Below are 16,155 nucleotides of genomic sequence, written 5' to 3'. Positions count from 1 at the left end.
GTGTTACATAAGGGCAAACAGAACAATTTGAAAGATGTAGGTGTGTAGCGCCACCTACCGCACTGGAGTACAAAAGCGGTATAAATTACATAAATACATTGCACATGTAAGAGTCCTTGATTTTATTTAGTTTATTTATTATTTTGGTACAATAATACAACAGATATTCATTGGAAAGAATGAAAAAAAAACCTTCCAAGACTTCTAGAGCAGACTCAACATTCAAGGAATTGGGTGTAATTACAACATATGTCCAGCAAGTGTCGCTGGACAATCAATCAATCTTTATTTATATAGCGTCTGTTACAATTACTGTTTTCTCAGCTAAAATAGACTGCTAAATCCATTGCAGAGCCATGCATTAAAACGTCATCCAGATAGATGGTTAGAACTGACTTAAATCTGATTTTCAAAAACCGCTGTTGACCACAATGCCATAAAGAACAGTGATATTTCTTCCTACACTGTTTCCCAGTGTTGCATGGTAGGGAATAGTACTAGTAAGAAACAGACACCGACCAATTTATCTAATCTTACTTCGCACATATCTCTTAAAATGATGCGCAAATTCACACCTTTTCATGTCCCAAAACGTCCCCAGGTGAAAAAAACCCATCCATATTTAATATGACAACTTGATTTTGTTTTAACTATCTTAATGTTAATAATTGTGTTATAATTAAAGTAAACTCTGCTTTATTTCAAGGCTTTGCTCAAATGCTAATTTGTTTAGCATTGATTAGTTTTCAATTCAGCTTGACCTTTCCCCTAATTGGTCTTTATTTTATGGTTTCACACAATTGATTTTTCCTTTTCGCATGCAACCAAGTTGATAACAAACCAAGTCTTGCTCAAGTGAATATTTCTTCTCATTTTTGCTCTTTTGCTCTTCCCTGCTGCTGAAAGGTGGAATGAATTGATATCGATGTTGAGTACGCAATGATAAAGCATAAAAATCTATAGGGCATTAAACCCTGAACATTTATCCAGCCTGGAATGTGAAATCAGCCGTGACATTGGCACAGCCCGAGATCTGTGGGGCTTGTTTATGAAAAGCTCAGCACAGTTCAGAACGGCATGGTCAAAACATTCTGATGCACAGGGATTTGTGCACTGGTGCTGTGGCAGAATGGGCCTCTGGTTACATTAATAGAGAGAAGAAAAATGATGAAAACACTTGCATGATGGCCCTGGCCTTTCTCTGGGAGAGCAGGAAGTCCTGGATGAAACTATGACTGATACCGCAGCCTCGCTACCGCTGTTGTGGTCGCACAAACCCATGTTGTAAAGCATGCAGATGAAGCAGCAAATGCCCATCAAATATTCATCAGGCCAGGGAAGGCAGCACCGCTTGTAAGAGAAGATGAAATAGAGGGGGTAGAAGCAATCACTTTGCACCATGGCTCACTACTTTCAGTCTCACCGCTGGTGCTGTCTCTTCCGACGCTGATCAAGCTCGTAGGATCTCCGAGGACAATGTAAAAAAAAGAAAAAGAAAGTGCATCCTGTCTAAGTTCATTTGCGTTGCTAAAATTGAGCGTGTTGGGCTGGTCCTGACGAGTGTGTTGATGATGCGAGATGTGTGTGAGCGCGCACTGCAGCTGCACGCACCTTCCCCATTACTGACATGCAGGGCAGTGCGGGGGAAAATCTTGTCACCTTCCACTGCCATGGCAACAACCTGCAAGTCACCCTGGACAGGCTGTACAGTGCTGCAACACCAGAGAGTCCAGAGCAGCCTCCAGATGATCTCTGGAATCTAGTTTGGTTAAAGTTTGAACTGACCTATGCTGCTTTTTATGCCTTATCCAGGTTTAGAGTCACCTAAAAATCACCTTTTTACATTTGATATAAACTAAGCGACCTGTTTTGTTATGCAGCATCCTCTGAACATTGTTCATGGTTCTCAAAATCAGGCTGGAGCCAAATGGATGTTATTGATATTTGTGCAGTCGTTGCTGCTTTGGCCATGAAAAGGTGCTGGGTTCGAATCCCAGTTCTGACTGCCTGTGTGGTGTTTGTATACTGTGGTGTTTTCAGGGCTACCCGGGGTTTCTGGAGTGACATCAGCAGGTCAGAGTGTGGAGAGTAGACCTGGATAGGTGGATGGAGCTAAATCTTCTTCTTAATATTTCTAAAGACTGGATAAAAAAAACAACTAAATGCACAGTTTTGAATCCTAGACTTAAAATCTAATCCCAAAATATATCTAAGCAGTGAAACTTTGCAACTGGTTTGTAAAAGCGCAACATTGCAGACACATGTAGTAGACAGTTGGCCTCGTTGACATTGTTCCATTCTGGTCTAATTTTAGATCGATTCTAATTGGCCGTCTGCTGCTTCTCCACCATCGTCACTGATCGTCCTCCTCATCATCACCATCACCATCATCGCTGTCGCCTCTCCTCCTCCGGCTCCACTTTCAGCACCGGACAGCTCCGGTCTTTCCCACGCTCCGCCCACCGCCAGCGGAGAGAAACAGCCACACACCGGTGGGCGACACCTCAGGTGGTCTGCCTGGATTTTACCGGAACTTCAGAGACATTTGGTTTTTCTTCTCAAGTCGGTTCCACCCAGTGAACGTCACTTCACGTGGATGGCTCCCAGCCCGAGGATTCTGGGTGTTTGCTGACTGAGTTCGGCGTCTCTGCAGATGAGGATGCTGAGAAGATGCAGAGGAGGAGCAGCGTGGATCGTCTCCGTGAAACGGGGATATTCTGAAGTGATCCTAATCCCAGACGGGGTTTAGTTATGCTCACCACTCTTCACCAGGCGTCCACGGTTTCTTCTTCGCGTTCGTGACGAGGAACAGCATGGCTCTGCTGGTCGTCCCGCTGCTCTTACAAACGGCGCTTGTTTGGGGATCCAATTATGGTTACGTGGAGTGGTCGGATAGTGATCGTGACGAGAAGAATCCAGTTTTCAGCACCCAGAATATCAACAGGGACCCGCATCACCACCCGACTTATTACCCGGGAGCGGCCACCGAGCGCACCGTGGTGGCGCACAAGATCGAGGAGGATCTGCCGAGGGTGGTGACCGCTTTCTTGCACACCGGGGACTCATCGGCGCTCAGCCAGGTGAACTGTTCGCGCAGGTACGAGCTGAGGAGCCTCCGCGGCGGCCTGCACGTCGCCTCGCACTACTCCTTACACAGCATCCTGGACACTTTAGCGCACGCCACAAACTTCCTGAACACCATTCTGCAGGCCAACAGGTCGCGGGAGCACAGCCTGCAGAGGGACATTCTCTGGTACTACGCCTTGGTCCAGAGTATTCTGGAGGGGGATCCTAAGATCCACAGGGCGGTGGTGACTTTTCACACCGATGCGACGACGCCCGGCCCGCACATCTTCCTGCAGGCGACCAGAAACGAGGAAGAGGTCGTGTTGCAGGACCTGTCCAGATCTGCGCAGCAGCACCTGAAGAACAGAAGCCCGGAGTCCGACTGGTTTAATGACTTTAGGGACGGAAGGAGACCACACGTGCACAGAAAAGTCCCCGATGGAGACGGCGCCAAGCTCGGAGGGTACCTGCTCGACAAAACCCAGATCAAGTGGTCGGCGCCGTATTTGGAGTGCGAGAAAGGCGCGTTTGTGCCCCACTGGCTGCTCACGCTGTCGGCGGGATTCTACGGACTGACGAGCAACTCGGCACCAAAGTTCCGGTGAGATGAAGCAGCTGCATGTTTAGTTTGATGGAAATGTATTCCTGGACATGGAGAGACAAATTCAAATAACACTCACGAGAGAAAAAAGTAAAGTCCGAGAGAAAAATGAGGTTAAAGATTTAAAGGTAAAATAGCCAGTCAGGGGTTAAAGCGCCAAAAATAAAGAATTTAGTGGACAAAAATCATAAAGCATGTGTTGAATGTAAGAGTGGTGGGTTTTGTCTGGAGGTGCATACAGAGCTCTGCAACTCAAGGAGATAAAGGTGAAGGAAATGCACAAATCTTGTGGTGGGAAACGGGTCTGAGTGAAACAATCTTATTAAATCACAGTCAAGGAGAACAACCAGACAACCTTCTGACGGAAGGCTTTGAAACTGCAATGTTAATCCCTAAACAACCGCAGCCTTGATGCAGGAGGCAGATGGCAGAGGAGCTCACAGACACACTGAAGGCTGCTCTCGCTCATTTCCTATGCTCACCTGTCACAGCACAGCTGTGCCGCAACGTCTAATGTTCGCATTTATGTGCGTGTGTGACGACTGTGGCTTGTGGATGCAGGCACAGAGGTGCAGAGAATTGCCAAAGCATCTCATATTTCAAGGCGGCCATCCAAGAGTGCCTGGAACAGATCAATTAAATCATAAATAAACAATGAAACCGCACAAAGCGGAATGAAAAACCACTCACAGGTGCACTAAGCCTTCCCGTCCATCCGTGTTTCACCCACTTAACTCATTCGGAACAAACCGAAAGAGCGCCTCGGTGTCACGCCCTCGACCCCGACTGGCATCCACACGCTCCCATTTACATACGACTGCCTGGAAGAATTCACGCTGCTCACTGAACGTGGGAGTCGTGCTTAAGATTGAAGCTTCGGCAGGAGGTCGCGGATCCTTCTGCATCCGACCTCGCTACAATATTTCCTTGCGTGATTTTAACTCCACAGACACGTTTGAGTTGCAGTTTCAATGCTGCAGCGTCTCTTGGACTCTCTGTTTGTGTCCCAAACTAAGAAATGCATAAGGCAGCACCCGTTGAGAACCATCGACAGGAAGGGAAGGTGGACCCGCTCGTGCCTGTCCCTTAAAATATCTGTGCACGTAAAGTTTCAGTAGAGGAATTCATTCTTTACCGGAAATAGGGACACAGACGTGTCCACATCTGTGTCTTTATCAGCTCTTTCTCAGTGTCTCAGATCTTTTTCTTTGCTTTATTGCTGTGATGGAGGTGGAAAAGGTCATCAAGAGTATCTTATTATCGCAGTTGTGGTTCCAGGAACCAAGGATTTGAGTATCAGGGATCAGCGTTCGGAATCTGCAGGGATGCAACGAATCTCCTGCAGTCCTGATTGTAAAAGTGCGTTTAAACCAGAGCTGGTTGTGTCTCCTGCTGACAGAGCAGGTGTGTATGGATGAGCAGACCTTAGGCTCCATACATGCTGGGATATTCCAGCTCCAGTCCTTCCTCTTCTGTAACCGGAGTCATTCAGACAGGAGCCCAGAGACCAGCAGTGTTGCCATGCCATTTTCTTGCTCGCTCTGCTTCTTCTAACGTGACTTGCACTCTGCAACTTTTATGGTTCCTTCGTTCCGTCGCAGAGATGAGTCTAAAAATAGAAAGTTGCTTGACTCTGGTCAGAAATGCATAATCTAGTATGGATGATGGAGTCAGCCGCACCGCGCCTTCGGCTGTCTCCAACGGTCCTCGGCTCTGTTTGCCTTCTTCCTGTCAGTTTAGACCAGATGTGAAAATATTTAACTTGCGGATTTCACTGCTTACTTGCGGATCAAAGCAGGGGAGGAGTGGGAGCTGCCTCCCGGCGGGGCGGAAAACAATCAAAGCTGCATCTGCAGATGAGTCTATTACAGCTTCCTTGTAGCTCATTTCGAAAGGAGCCTTTAGCTCAGGACAGTGTTGCATGCTGGGGGGGAGGTGATCTACTCTGGCCTCAGACAAGCCGCCACTGACACCGCCCGAAGTCCTCGGACCTCACAGCCACTCCACTATTTAGAGTCTCCAGCTGTTTCTTCTGTATTGCCGTCACGTCGGCGAACAGTGTTTGACCACACACTCTGAAGGCGACCAGCTGCTCAGACCAGCAGCTCAGACCAGCAGCTCTCTGCGTCACTTCCACCTCCAACCCGGTCCTGCAGGCAGGTTTCTGGCTAGGAGCTGACAACACACACTTCTTACCTTTTATCCCCCCAGTTTTTGCATTTAAATTCCAAGTTGTGTTGTCTGTAGGAACCCTTAAAGGTTATTTCCTTGTTCTGCGCCGTTGCTTCATTAGACAGCAGCACACATGGCAACGTTAGAACTTTAACGTTAGAGCTGTCCAATTTATTCAGAGCAACAACTCAATAATCAAAGGTTCATAAGACCAGAGAGGCGCTCAGGAGCCCAACCCTCCACCACCTACCGGAAATCCATTTATATTCTAATATTCCATCCACAACTTTTCTTTCTAGATATTTTTTCTGTTGCTAATTCCTCTTTAGAGTCTCTCCCACACCCTGAACAGGTCTCCCCCCCCCCAACATGCACATGCGGTTGATTTGAGACTAAATGACCTTGAGGTGTGTGGCGTGTGATGGACTGGCGCTCGGATGGTTCTGGTGGGTCCTCATGGGTCCTCCAGGCTTGAAAGCTCCTCCTTGTAATTGCCTCTACAGCCTCATCCAATCAGCTAACTGAACTAACTGGATAATGGCTGCCTGGCTACAGTTCAAGGACTTAAAAGCAGACTTCCTTCCAAGAGTGAGGGTCCTTGTTGCAGCAAATCTGAGCCCCCCCCTCCCAATGGAGATTTTTTATAGATTATTACCCAACAATTGAAGTTTTGCCCCACAGTTCACGTCACAGTTTATTCTGCTGAGGATTTTACCACATTATTAAACGTATATATACGGTCCATGTGCGCATAAAGTAATGGTGAAGCAATAAAAGATGCTTGAAGTAATGATAATTACATCCGATAGTTGTAGATGTGCTTTCGAAACTGACCCTGTTTCTCTTGCCAGTTATCTCCCTTCACTCTGCTTTTCATCTGTTCCTCCGCCCGATTTCTGCTTTTCCCTCGACCTTAGTTACTCAGAGCATCGCTCCCTCTGTTCCATTTTGATTTTCTTCTCCAACCTTTGCCCCTCTCCTCCGCACTTTCCTGCACCGTCTGATTTGCGACAGCGTATTTGATGTATTATTTGAACTGAATGTATATCTTCTCTCACCGATTCTCCCCCGTTGTTTTACCCCCCTGCCGCCCCTGAGCTAAGTGCTTTAGACAGAAGATGAATGATTAAACCCCTCGGCTCATCCATTGCTTATTTAAATCCGTCTTCTTCTCTGTCCTTTGCAGCGGTGTCATTCGCGTGGATGTGAACCTGCAGGACGTCGACATCGACCAGTGCTCCACCAGTGGCTGGTTTGCTGGGACTCATCGCTGTAATCTCACCAGTATGGAGGTGAGCCGGCGGGTTTCTGCACATTCAGTGGAAGACAGACTTCCCACAATGCAACAGAAGTTGTTTTTACACCTGAGCTTGCGCTTTAATCACGCCGCCATGACGAAAATAGGTCGCCCGGCAAAAGTTGCCGTTGGCGTCCGCGCTCGCATTGTGTTTTTGCCAAAAAAAAAAGGTTCTGAAATCTGAAATGCTGCTCTAAATCAAACAGGCGTGTGATTGTCTCTGCAGAGGATGGCGTGCCGTGATGATTGTGGGGGAGGAGGGCGCCGCGCATACGTGTGTGCTGTGTGTTTTAATGCGTGTGTTCTTACCCGTCTCTGTGCAGGAAGTCTGCGTCCGCACGTGTTCTCGGCCATATGATATGTATAATACATGTAGTGTAATGGATTGTGGTGAGAGAGGGAGAGAGAGGGGGGAGAGAGGGAGAGAGGGGGGAGAGGGAGAGAGGGGGGAGAAGGTGAGAGAGAGGGAGAGGAGAGAGGGGGGGAGGGAGAGAGAGAGGGGGGAGAGAGAGGGGGAAGAGAGAGGGAGAGAGAGGGGGGAGAGGGAGAGGGAGGAGAGAGGGAGAGAGAGGGAGAGGAGGAGAGAGAGGAGAGAGAGAGGGGAGAGAGAGAGAGAGAGAGGAGGAGAGAGGGAGAGGGAGGAGAGAGAGAGGGAGAGAGGGGGGAGAGAGAGAGGAGGAAGAGAGGGAGAGGGAGGAGAGAGAGGGAGAGAGAGGGAGAGAGAGAGAGAGGGGGGGAGAGGGGGGGAGAGAGGGGAGAGGGAGAGGGAGAGAGAGGGGGGGAGAGAGGGGGGGGGAGAGGGGGGGAGAGAGGGAGAGAGAGGGGGGAGAAGGTGAGAGAGAGGGAGAGAGAGAGAGGGAGAGAGAGAGAGAGAGAGGGAGAGGAGAGAGAGAGAGAGGAGGAGAGAGGGAGAGGGAGAGGGAGGAGAGAGAGAGGGGGGGAGAGAGGGGGGAGAGAGAGAGGGGGGGAGAGAGAGGGAGAGAGAGGGGGGAGAAGGTGAGAGATAGGGAGAAAGAGAGAGGGAGAGAGAGAGAGAGAGAGGAGGAAGAGAGGGAGAGGGAGGAGAGAGAGAGGGAGAGAGGGGGGAGAGAGAGAGGGGGGGGGAGAGGGGGGGGAGAAGGTGAGAGATAGGGAGAGAGAGAGGGAGTGAATAATTGACAATACTCTTTGTCTTTGTCCCCCCAGGAGGTGTCCGTATTGGACATTTATCAGCACGAGGCCTGATTAACCTGCCATTTGCCTCCCGTTCATTTCTTTGATCGCTGATTATTTCAGCGCTCCGGGCCGCTCCGATCCGTCTGTCCAAGAACATTATGAATCGTCACAGTTTTTTTCTTCCTTAATTGTCCAGGAGGGAAGGAATCACGCCAGTCTTCCACCGGCGGTGTCATTCGTCTCCCGTTCTCTTGACGTGTCTGGGCCGCAGGCGGCGGATTAAGATTTAGAAAACATGGCGGACGTTAACGTCTGGAACGTCAGCTATAATTTAGCCCTGTTGAAATATCGACCTCCCGGGTTTCTAACAGCGGAGGATTTAATGGCATCCACGGCCGCTGAGACGTTTCATTCCTACGCACCGGAGAACGCCGAACCTGCTCTCCTGACCTCTGACCTGGAAGAATGTGTTGAGGTGCAGCAGGAATGTCAGAATTCCGAGATCCCTTGGAACATTCCTGCCAAAGGCGCCTTTAAAACCCTCAGGCGCGGTTTCCTCCCTTCTTCTCCTGGTTATTCCCGACCTTCCGCCCTTTCCTTGTCGAACCTTTCGGCCCGGTGGCCAAAAGCTTCGCCGTCGTCTCAAAGTCCTCATTAAAAGTTTATGTCTAAATCCCGCTAAATACATTTTTTGCGGGAAATGGACTGTGGAAAGCCAACGTGAGGCTCATTGCTTTTCCATCTCGTGCAAACGCGGCCCGAGGCTGCGTCTCCAAAAGAAATGACAATAAAGCGCCGGCCCGCGGTAATGTGATGGAGGATGGTGGTTCCGGGCAGAGCACTCACGCAGCGGCCCCTTATTACTGCCGCTCTGATCTCCATTCAGTTTGGAGCTTTATGTCAGCACCCCGCAGCTTCCTCCTTCTTTCATTATTCCGCCTAATGTTGAACAGATTGTTCACGTTTGATGTGAAGGCGGCGAAACCAGACGATTGGTCACGGCGGGCGCGGCGCGCCTCAAAGTGGAAATTGTAACGAGACCCAAACGAGCGGAGACACAACAAAGCGGACGTACAGAAACGGCCCCCGAAAGGGAGCCCGACAAACGGGCTTTTGTGTTTTCAAGCCCTTAAAACGCACCTAAACGGTCATTTTAGTATTAAACAGCGGTTGAGAGTCGACTGAGGCCTCCTGGGGCTGCAGAGTTCCTCTGGGGATCTCACCGTTCCAAGATGGCAGCCTCCGGGGATCATTTCACCGGCCCCGCTTTGGCACCGCGGCGCCGTTTGCCATCCATCCTTTAGTGATGCTATTTATTTTCATATTCAGGGGAGCCGCTACCAGCTGGAGTCAGACGCCAACCATCTGGCTGAATTTGGAGTTTCTCCTGCTAAGAAACGAGGTGACGGGAAATGTTGGGAGGTGGCACGAAGAGAGACCGCATCGTTTGTTCTACGCTGATGATAATTAATAACCCGCAGCAGCAGCAGCAGATGATGATGCACGCTCACGACAGGATCGATATAATCAATTATTAACATTAATGTAGCCGCCTCAAGTAATCGTGAAGGAGCTTCCTGCTGCGTGATGGAGCAGCAGTTTGAAGGACCAACAGTCTAAACTGTCCCTTCAAATAAATCGTTTCGCAGAACCGACTCCAGAGCGTCTGGATCCTGTCAGATGGAAGAACAAAGCGGGCTTTTTCGCTTTGATGACCGGATCAAAGCGAAAACGTGCAGCGTCTTTACAGTTTTCCCATTTCCAGTTGGAATGTAAATCAGTCATTTTCTGCTGGTCTTGTGTTAAAAACATCTCTAATGAAGAGTACAAACAACCCAGAGTGGATTTAGCTGCTGCCTCCTTAGCATCCTACTCCTCTTCCTCTTTTTCTTCTTCTTCCCGCTCTGCTCAGGCTGTGGAGGAAGATAGGACGTGTCATTGTCAGCCAAATAGAAGATTTCATGCATTATGGACAGTCAGTCATGGGGGAAACATCTTACATAAGAAAGCGCTGCTTATATAATTACACAAGGACTCGAGGAAGCACAAACGCTGCGTGCGATTTCCATCTTGACTTGGAAACTCCTGGGCGCCTGTTTGCATCCACGCATCCGTGTTTTTTTTCCCGTCCTCCCCGAAAAACGAAAAACGACTGCAGCCTGAAAAGCAGATCGAGGGCGGGTGTGAAGCACTGCGACAGCCAGAGACGGCTGCAGTCGCTCGTCTCCGTCGGCGACGGGCCTCCGCTGCTCCCGTTTCCACCGTTTCCATGGCTATTCACACTCCTCCAAATCAGGCCACTTTCTCTCCCTTTCTTAAAACCCTCCAAGTCTTTCTTTTTCCATCCTGCTGTCTTTAGCTCTCTTTTTTAAACCCGTTTTTTTTTGTCACCCCCGCAAACACTTGAAATCTTCACTCCAGACGCCGCCTGGCAACCTGAAACTGAGAGAAAAGGCTTTAAGCAGCTCACGCTTGCAGCTTTTCTGCCTTAAAAAAGACTTGTTGGAGCCGACGAGGCCACATTAGTCGCAGGGGTAATGAACCCTTCACACCTTTGTGGCGTCGCCCTTCCGCGTCCACGTCCCAAACATTCCAGGCTGTTGAGCAGAATTCCTTCTGAGAGCATCAACCTGACACGGAGGAACAATAATCAGAATGATTTTTGGTTTGGTTTGGAAGGTATTTAGACTTTAAGGTGCCTTTACGGTAAGATGAGAGCAGTTCAGACACACCGGTGCAGATTTTTAAGAAAGTAAAAGCTGGATCTGGGAATTCTTCTTCATCCTAAGGAGATTTTTAAGGGTCCAGGGACAGTGGAGACAGAAGAGAACCTGCTCTGCAGGCTGTTTCACTTCAGCGCTCCATGTTTTGTTCTGCCGGAGGCTTTCCGTCCGTCCTCGGGGACTTCGGAGCTCTACAGCTAAAAATGGAGTGACATGTTCTGAGACACGGTGAACCGGCGCTGCAGCCGGCAGAGCCAGCGCCTTTGAGGACTTCCTTTCATTCTAAAAACGCGAGGAAAGAGTCCAATGTGGGGTAAGAAGAGGTGTTCCCTGCTGTCTCTCACCGAGCTGAAATGCATTGTGGGATACCTAGCGGTCCAGACCTCATGTCTGATGCACGATTGAATGGGCGGAGCGCGTACAGGACGCATCCAGGCACCTGGAGCGTATTGAGCCTGAACCAGAACTTGGGCAAGTATGCGAGCAGGCAAGTACGGACGCGTACCCACCCTGAGAACCCCCCCTCCTAGCTTAGCACAGGCCGTGGTGGAAAGAGAGGAAGCAACACCAGGAGGAGGAGGAGGAGGAGTGATGGAGGAGGAGAGACGCTCGCCAGAGAAGATTCATCCTCGACAGGAAAAAGAAAAGCTTCCCTAATCTGCCGCCTGCAGCCCGGCGGCTGCCACGCAGAAACGCAAGAGCCTGTCAAGTCGGCGGCAGCAGTGGGGTCCTAATTGAGTGAGGGGGGCTGGGGAGCACCCGCCCAGATGCCTGTTTTAGAAAAGATGAGGGTTCATCTCATAAGTCTCAGCCCCTGTTTCGCCACAGCCAATTAGGAGGCGCCTCTGCAGCCTTTGGCGTCCTGGAGAATGTCTCATTTCGCACAGCCGTCGTCTCCGTTTCCGGGGGCGACGCGCTGGTGAGTTTTAGGGTTTCAGGGTCAAGTTCAGGGTCGTGTCCAGGGTGACCCCCCCCCCCCCTATTAAAACTGCATGAAACTGCAGCAGACAGATTTTCTGCCCACGGGACAAAGTGATTGTGATGCTTTTAGGCTTTAATGCTTTTAGTGTATTTATAGATCTCCGAGGGACACCGAGTCCCCCCCCCCCACACACACGCTCCCTCCTCCCCACTTTTGCTCTCGCCAGCTCCCATCTCGGTGTCGTGTTCACAGTTTTTTTTTTATTAACAAGCGGCACAGCGAGAAAACAGAACCAGGCGCCACAGACGGGCTGTTTCACCAGAAACTCGCTTCCAGGCTCAGCGAATTTAGAGACCATTACAGCATCGACTTGGCCTGTTTAACTCTGGTTGGACGTGTTTGGGGAGGGGAGAGGGGGGGTTGAGCAGGTTCCAATGCTTAAAAAAAAGTTAAGCCAATTTTAAAACTCTGTCACACTTTCACCAGGGTGCTCCATCAAAGTGGGACGTGTCAAACGGCCCTTTTCCTGCCCACGGAGGGAAAAACGGCGCCTGCTTCCTTGCTGATTGTGTGTTTTGACATCGGGGTTTTTTGGGGTTTTTTTTGCCATTTGGGGAACGTTTTCAGCGTTACGCCTACGAATGGTTCTGAGAGCCTTATTAGCTGAATCGACGGAGGCTCAACTCGACGCCCTCATTAGCTTTAAAACGGCACCAGGAGCCTCTTTGGATCATTTAGGTCAAATGTGGTCGAGTTTAATGGTGTCTGTCTGTCTGTCTGTCTGTCTGTCTGTCTGTCTGTCTGTCTGTCTGTCTGTCTGTCTTCAGTGGGGGGGCCAACTGTTTTGGGCGTCTTTGGGGAGGCCGCACCACCTGCTCCTTCATTCTGGCCCGCGTTTATTTGCGCGTGATGGAAAAAGAACAGAAAAAAACCAGGTGGAGCTGAAAGCGGCGGATGGTTTTCATCTTACTGGCTGATTCCTGGCGTCAATGCGGTTCCCTCAGAAAAAGAAAAGCCAAAATCCGGCAGTTGTTGTTTTCGCTCTTCTGGTCTCTATTCATGATTCTCCATGGGGGGGGCGTTTATGAGGATATTTGAGTTGCATGAATATTGCAAATATTGCCTTTATCCTTTGTTTCTGCTAATGGTTGCGCCACTAAAGTCGCCTCTCTGGTCGAGGTTGACGTCATTGGGGGAATTTTGACGTCTAACCTCCTTTTAAAAGGGGGGGAAAGCCGCTTTTGTTTGTTTTTTCGTGCAAAATGAACAAGAAGCAGGAAATGCACAGCTGATATGCAGCGTTCGGAACTTCAAACCTCAGCCAGTCAATAAAAACTCTCAGAAAATAACAAGCAGGGTGAAATCTCAGCGGTTCCAAGCCCACATCCGTCTTCAGAAGACGGGGACCGGCGCTTCTTAACTGCCGAGCCGCCGCTGGTGCCGTGATTTACCGTTATCTGTTTACTCTGTCAAGCATTTGCTCAGACGTTCCTCCCTCCACGGCTCAATCCTCAGTTTAGAGGATTGGGGCCGTTCCTCAGCTTTGAGAAACAACGTACATGTGTACGTGTTTATCACGCCGAAGAGCTTTTCTCTGCTGATGTAGCTGCAGTTTGCAGGATGCTGCCATCTTTAAAACAATAATCAAACCACGCTGCGTTAATTGTTAATTGAGAATACAATTTAGCCGTTTGCAATAGTAATAATAATGTGTTCTAATCATTATAATAAACATGTTATAGTTCAGGAATAGAGGCATTAATAGGCCTAATGCCAAAGATTAGAAGATAGTTTTCTCTTGATGCTAAGCTAATTGCCTGTTCATAAAAATAAAACATGGGATTTGTCTAAAAAGCATTGAAGTAGCTCCGGTATCTGAGGAGACAGCTTAGCGTAATGTCTGGAAGTTGAAAACATGCTTGTACCAGCAAAACAAAACCCGTTTCTTTGATATCTAAACATAATGAGTTATAATAACGCAGAGGTGCTGATTGTAGATTTTTATTTTTTTAACTCTAACAGCCAGACAAGCTGTTTTACTTTCTTCTCGCTGCTATGCTAACCGCCTTTTGGCTCAGAGAGCGCCACACTAACACCACTCCTCTCATGGATCCCATGGGGGAAAAAAACTCCAAACTTGAAATATTCCTGTCTAAACCAGAGAATTCACCAGGAACCGTCACTGGTTTGTGAGGCGCAAATGTAGCTTCTGTCCCGGAGGAAAGACTCTGTTTGTACTGCTAGCATGCAACCTACTGAACAATGTATGAACGTACATGTTATATTTATGGCTTTATTTTAGCAGTGGGACATTCACAAGTATCCTCACCAGTGCTGGCGTCTCACTGCCCCCCCCCCCCCCCCCCCCCCCACCTCCAGATGGTGGGTAAGCCTGTGGAGCTCCCACAGTCATAAGCACAAGACAGTGTTATGCAGACAGGCTTTAACTCTGCAAACAACCCTTAAGTCTTTATTTAGATATTAATTAGTTTTGCTTGTTACTCGGCGAAGCCCCGTGATTTCCCCTGGCGTTTCCCAGTTTGTAAGTGGGCCGACTGGTGCGGAAACGCACGGATGGAGGGGAGCGATTTAAACAAGTTCATTAGCCGACACCGTATAATGTCATTAGTCAGCGGTGGAAACACAAAAACCACTTGTGACACGTCGGCTGACGCCAGGCGAGATTTGGATGAACACTAAAACGTAGTTTCCTCCTTCCAGTGCACCCCCATCGGCGGCCACGGATTCGTGTTGGACAAGTACAAGTGCCAGTGCAGGAAAGGCTTCTTCCATCCCAGCCGGGTGGCGCTCAACGGCTATAAGAGTAAGTTTCAGAAATATCCCGTCAAAGCTGATTTTTTATTCTTTCCCTCTCAGCTGACAGACGCGTTTCTTTTTGTTTGAAACGTTCCGGGCGTATTTGAATGGGTTTCCCGGGGCTCCAGAGGTTATGAAACCTCAGTCAGATGCTCCTGGCTGGTGTTTCCGTGGAAACGGCATCCGTACCGCGGGACCCGTGGGACTCATGAGAGCTTTAGTTGAACAAAGAACACAAGTTGGTGAAAAGAACTTGGGGAAAAAAAGGGAATATTCATGCTTGACTGTGAAGAAAGGGAATATTTTCCTCTCCTCTGTTGCCGGTTTGACCTTTCGATTTGTGCTTTAATATTCCGGATTCATCTCTCGGAGCGGGAACGAGCGCCCCTGCTGGTGCATTTGGTTACACGGACACGAGACGAACACATACGGTATCGACAACATTAATCATTTCTCTCTTCACCCCTGAGATTTTTCAAATCCGGCCTTAATCCCTCCCCCTCCTCCTCCTCGCTGCCTCCGATTTAGACTCTGACACCCTGACGGATGGCGCCGCGGCGCCGGCGATAACGACGCGGCGTCGGTGGAGGTCGCTCCGTATCCCCGCGGGGACGGCGTGCCGAGATTTCATAACTCAATAACCAGCTCAGAATGGGTTACAGGTGGCTCCGCCTGTTCCTCAGCGCCGCTCAGGCGGCGAGCGCTGTTACCTAGCAACCTGCTAAAACAATGGAAGAGAAGGAGGACGCCGCCGATGGAAAGATGAATATCCCACCTCTGCCGACACATCTCACGCATCCCATCGTGGGCAGCTGTGACCCACAGCGCCCGGCGTCGCCGCGTGCTGATGACATCATCGCAGTAACAGCCCCGGAGTGACGGATGCCGCCGTTCCGCCCCCCCCTCGCTGTCATAACCCTCTGTGATGTCTCCAGGTAAGGAGCAGGGCCCCAGTAGAGAAGAAGCCTCGGACCTGGCCACGAAGTGCCTGCCGTGCCGCCAGGGCTGCCCCTTCTGCCGGGACGACACGCCGTGCACGGTGCAGGAAGACAGCGCCCTGCGGCTGGGCGTGGCGTCCTCCCAGGGTCTGTGCATGGTGCTGGACCTGGCCAGCATGGTGGCGGTGTACCACTTCAGGAGGAACAAGGTGAGGGAGGGGGGGGCCTGGAACCCATCCATCTCAGATTAGAGCCGACGGGGATCCTTCAGAACTTTCCCGTTTCCAGGAGTTCACTGTGGGAACTGGAGCAATTAGCCGCTCCGGTTCCAGTCGATCACAGAAAATAAGTTAAATCACAGCCGAAGATCAGCAAGAAGCTCCGTAATATTAAGTATTAAAGGGGTTCTCCTTTAATTAGCTGCCCCAGAGAAGCCACCTGAGGAGGCAAAACTTATGTTTGGT

General features: G+C 49.7%; 1 protein-coding gene across 1 annotated transcript in view; it reads left to right on the top strand.

The window, feature by feature from the left end:
* Nucleotides 1-2,380: 2,380 nt before the first annotated feature.
* Nucleotides 2,381-16,155, top strand: part of gpr158b (G protein-coupled receptor 158b) — a 28,576-nt gene continuing 14,801 nt past the window's right edge. Inside the window, exons 1-4 of the mRNA XM_057056865.1 lie at nt 2,381-3,667; nt 7,026-7,131; nt 14,658-14,760; nt 15,689-15,900. Of these exons, the coding sequence (XP_056912845.1) occupies nt 2,814-3,667; nt 7,026-7,131; nt 14,658-14,760; nt 15,689-15,900 (1,275 nt within the window). The 5' untranslated portion in view covers nt 2,381-2,813. The remainder of the gene's footprint in view (nt 3,668-7,025; nt 7,132-14,657; nt 14,761-15,688; nt 15,901-16,155) is intronic.

Source organism: Takifugu flavidus, chromosome 15 (assembly GCF_003711565.1).
Source record: "Takifugu flavidus isolate HTHZ2018 chromosome 15, ASM371156v2, whole genome shotgun sequence".
Classification (NCBI taxonomy): domain Eukaryota; kingdom Metazoa; phylum Chordata; class Actinopteri; order Tetraodontiformes; family Tetraodontidae; genus Takifugu; species Takifugu flavidus.
The sequence above is the reverse complement of the archived record's forward strand: the minus strand, read 5'-3'. Positions and strand labels throughout refer to the sequence as shown.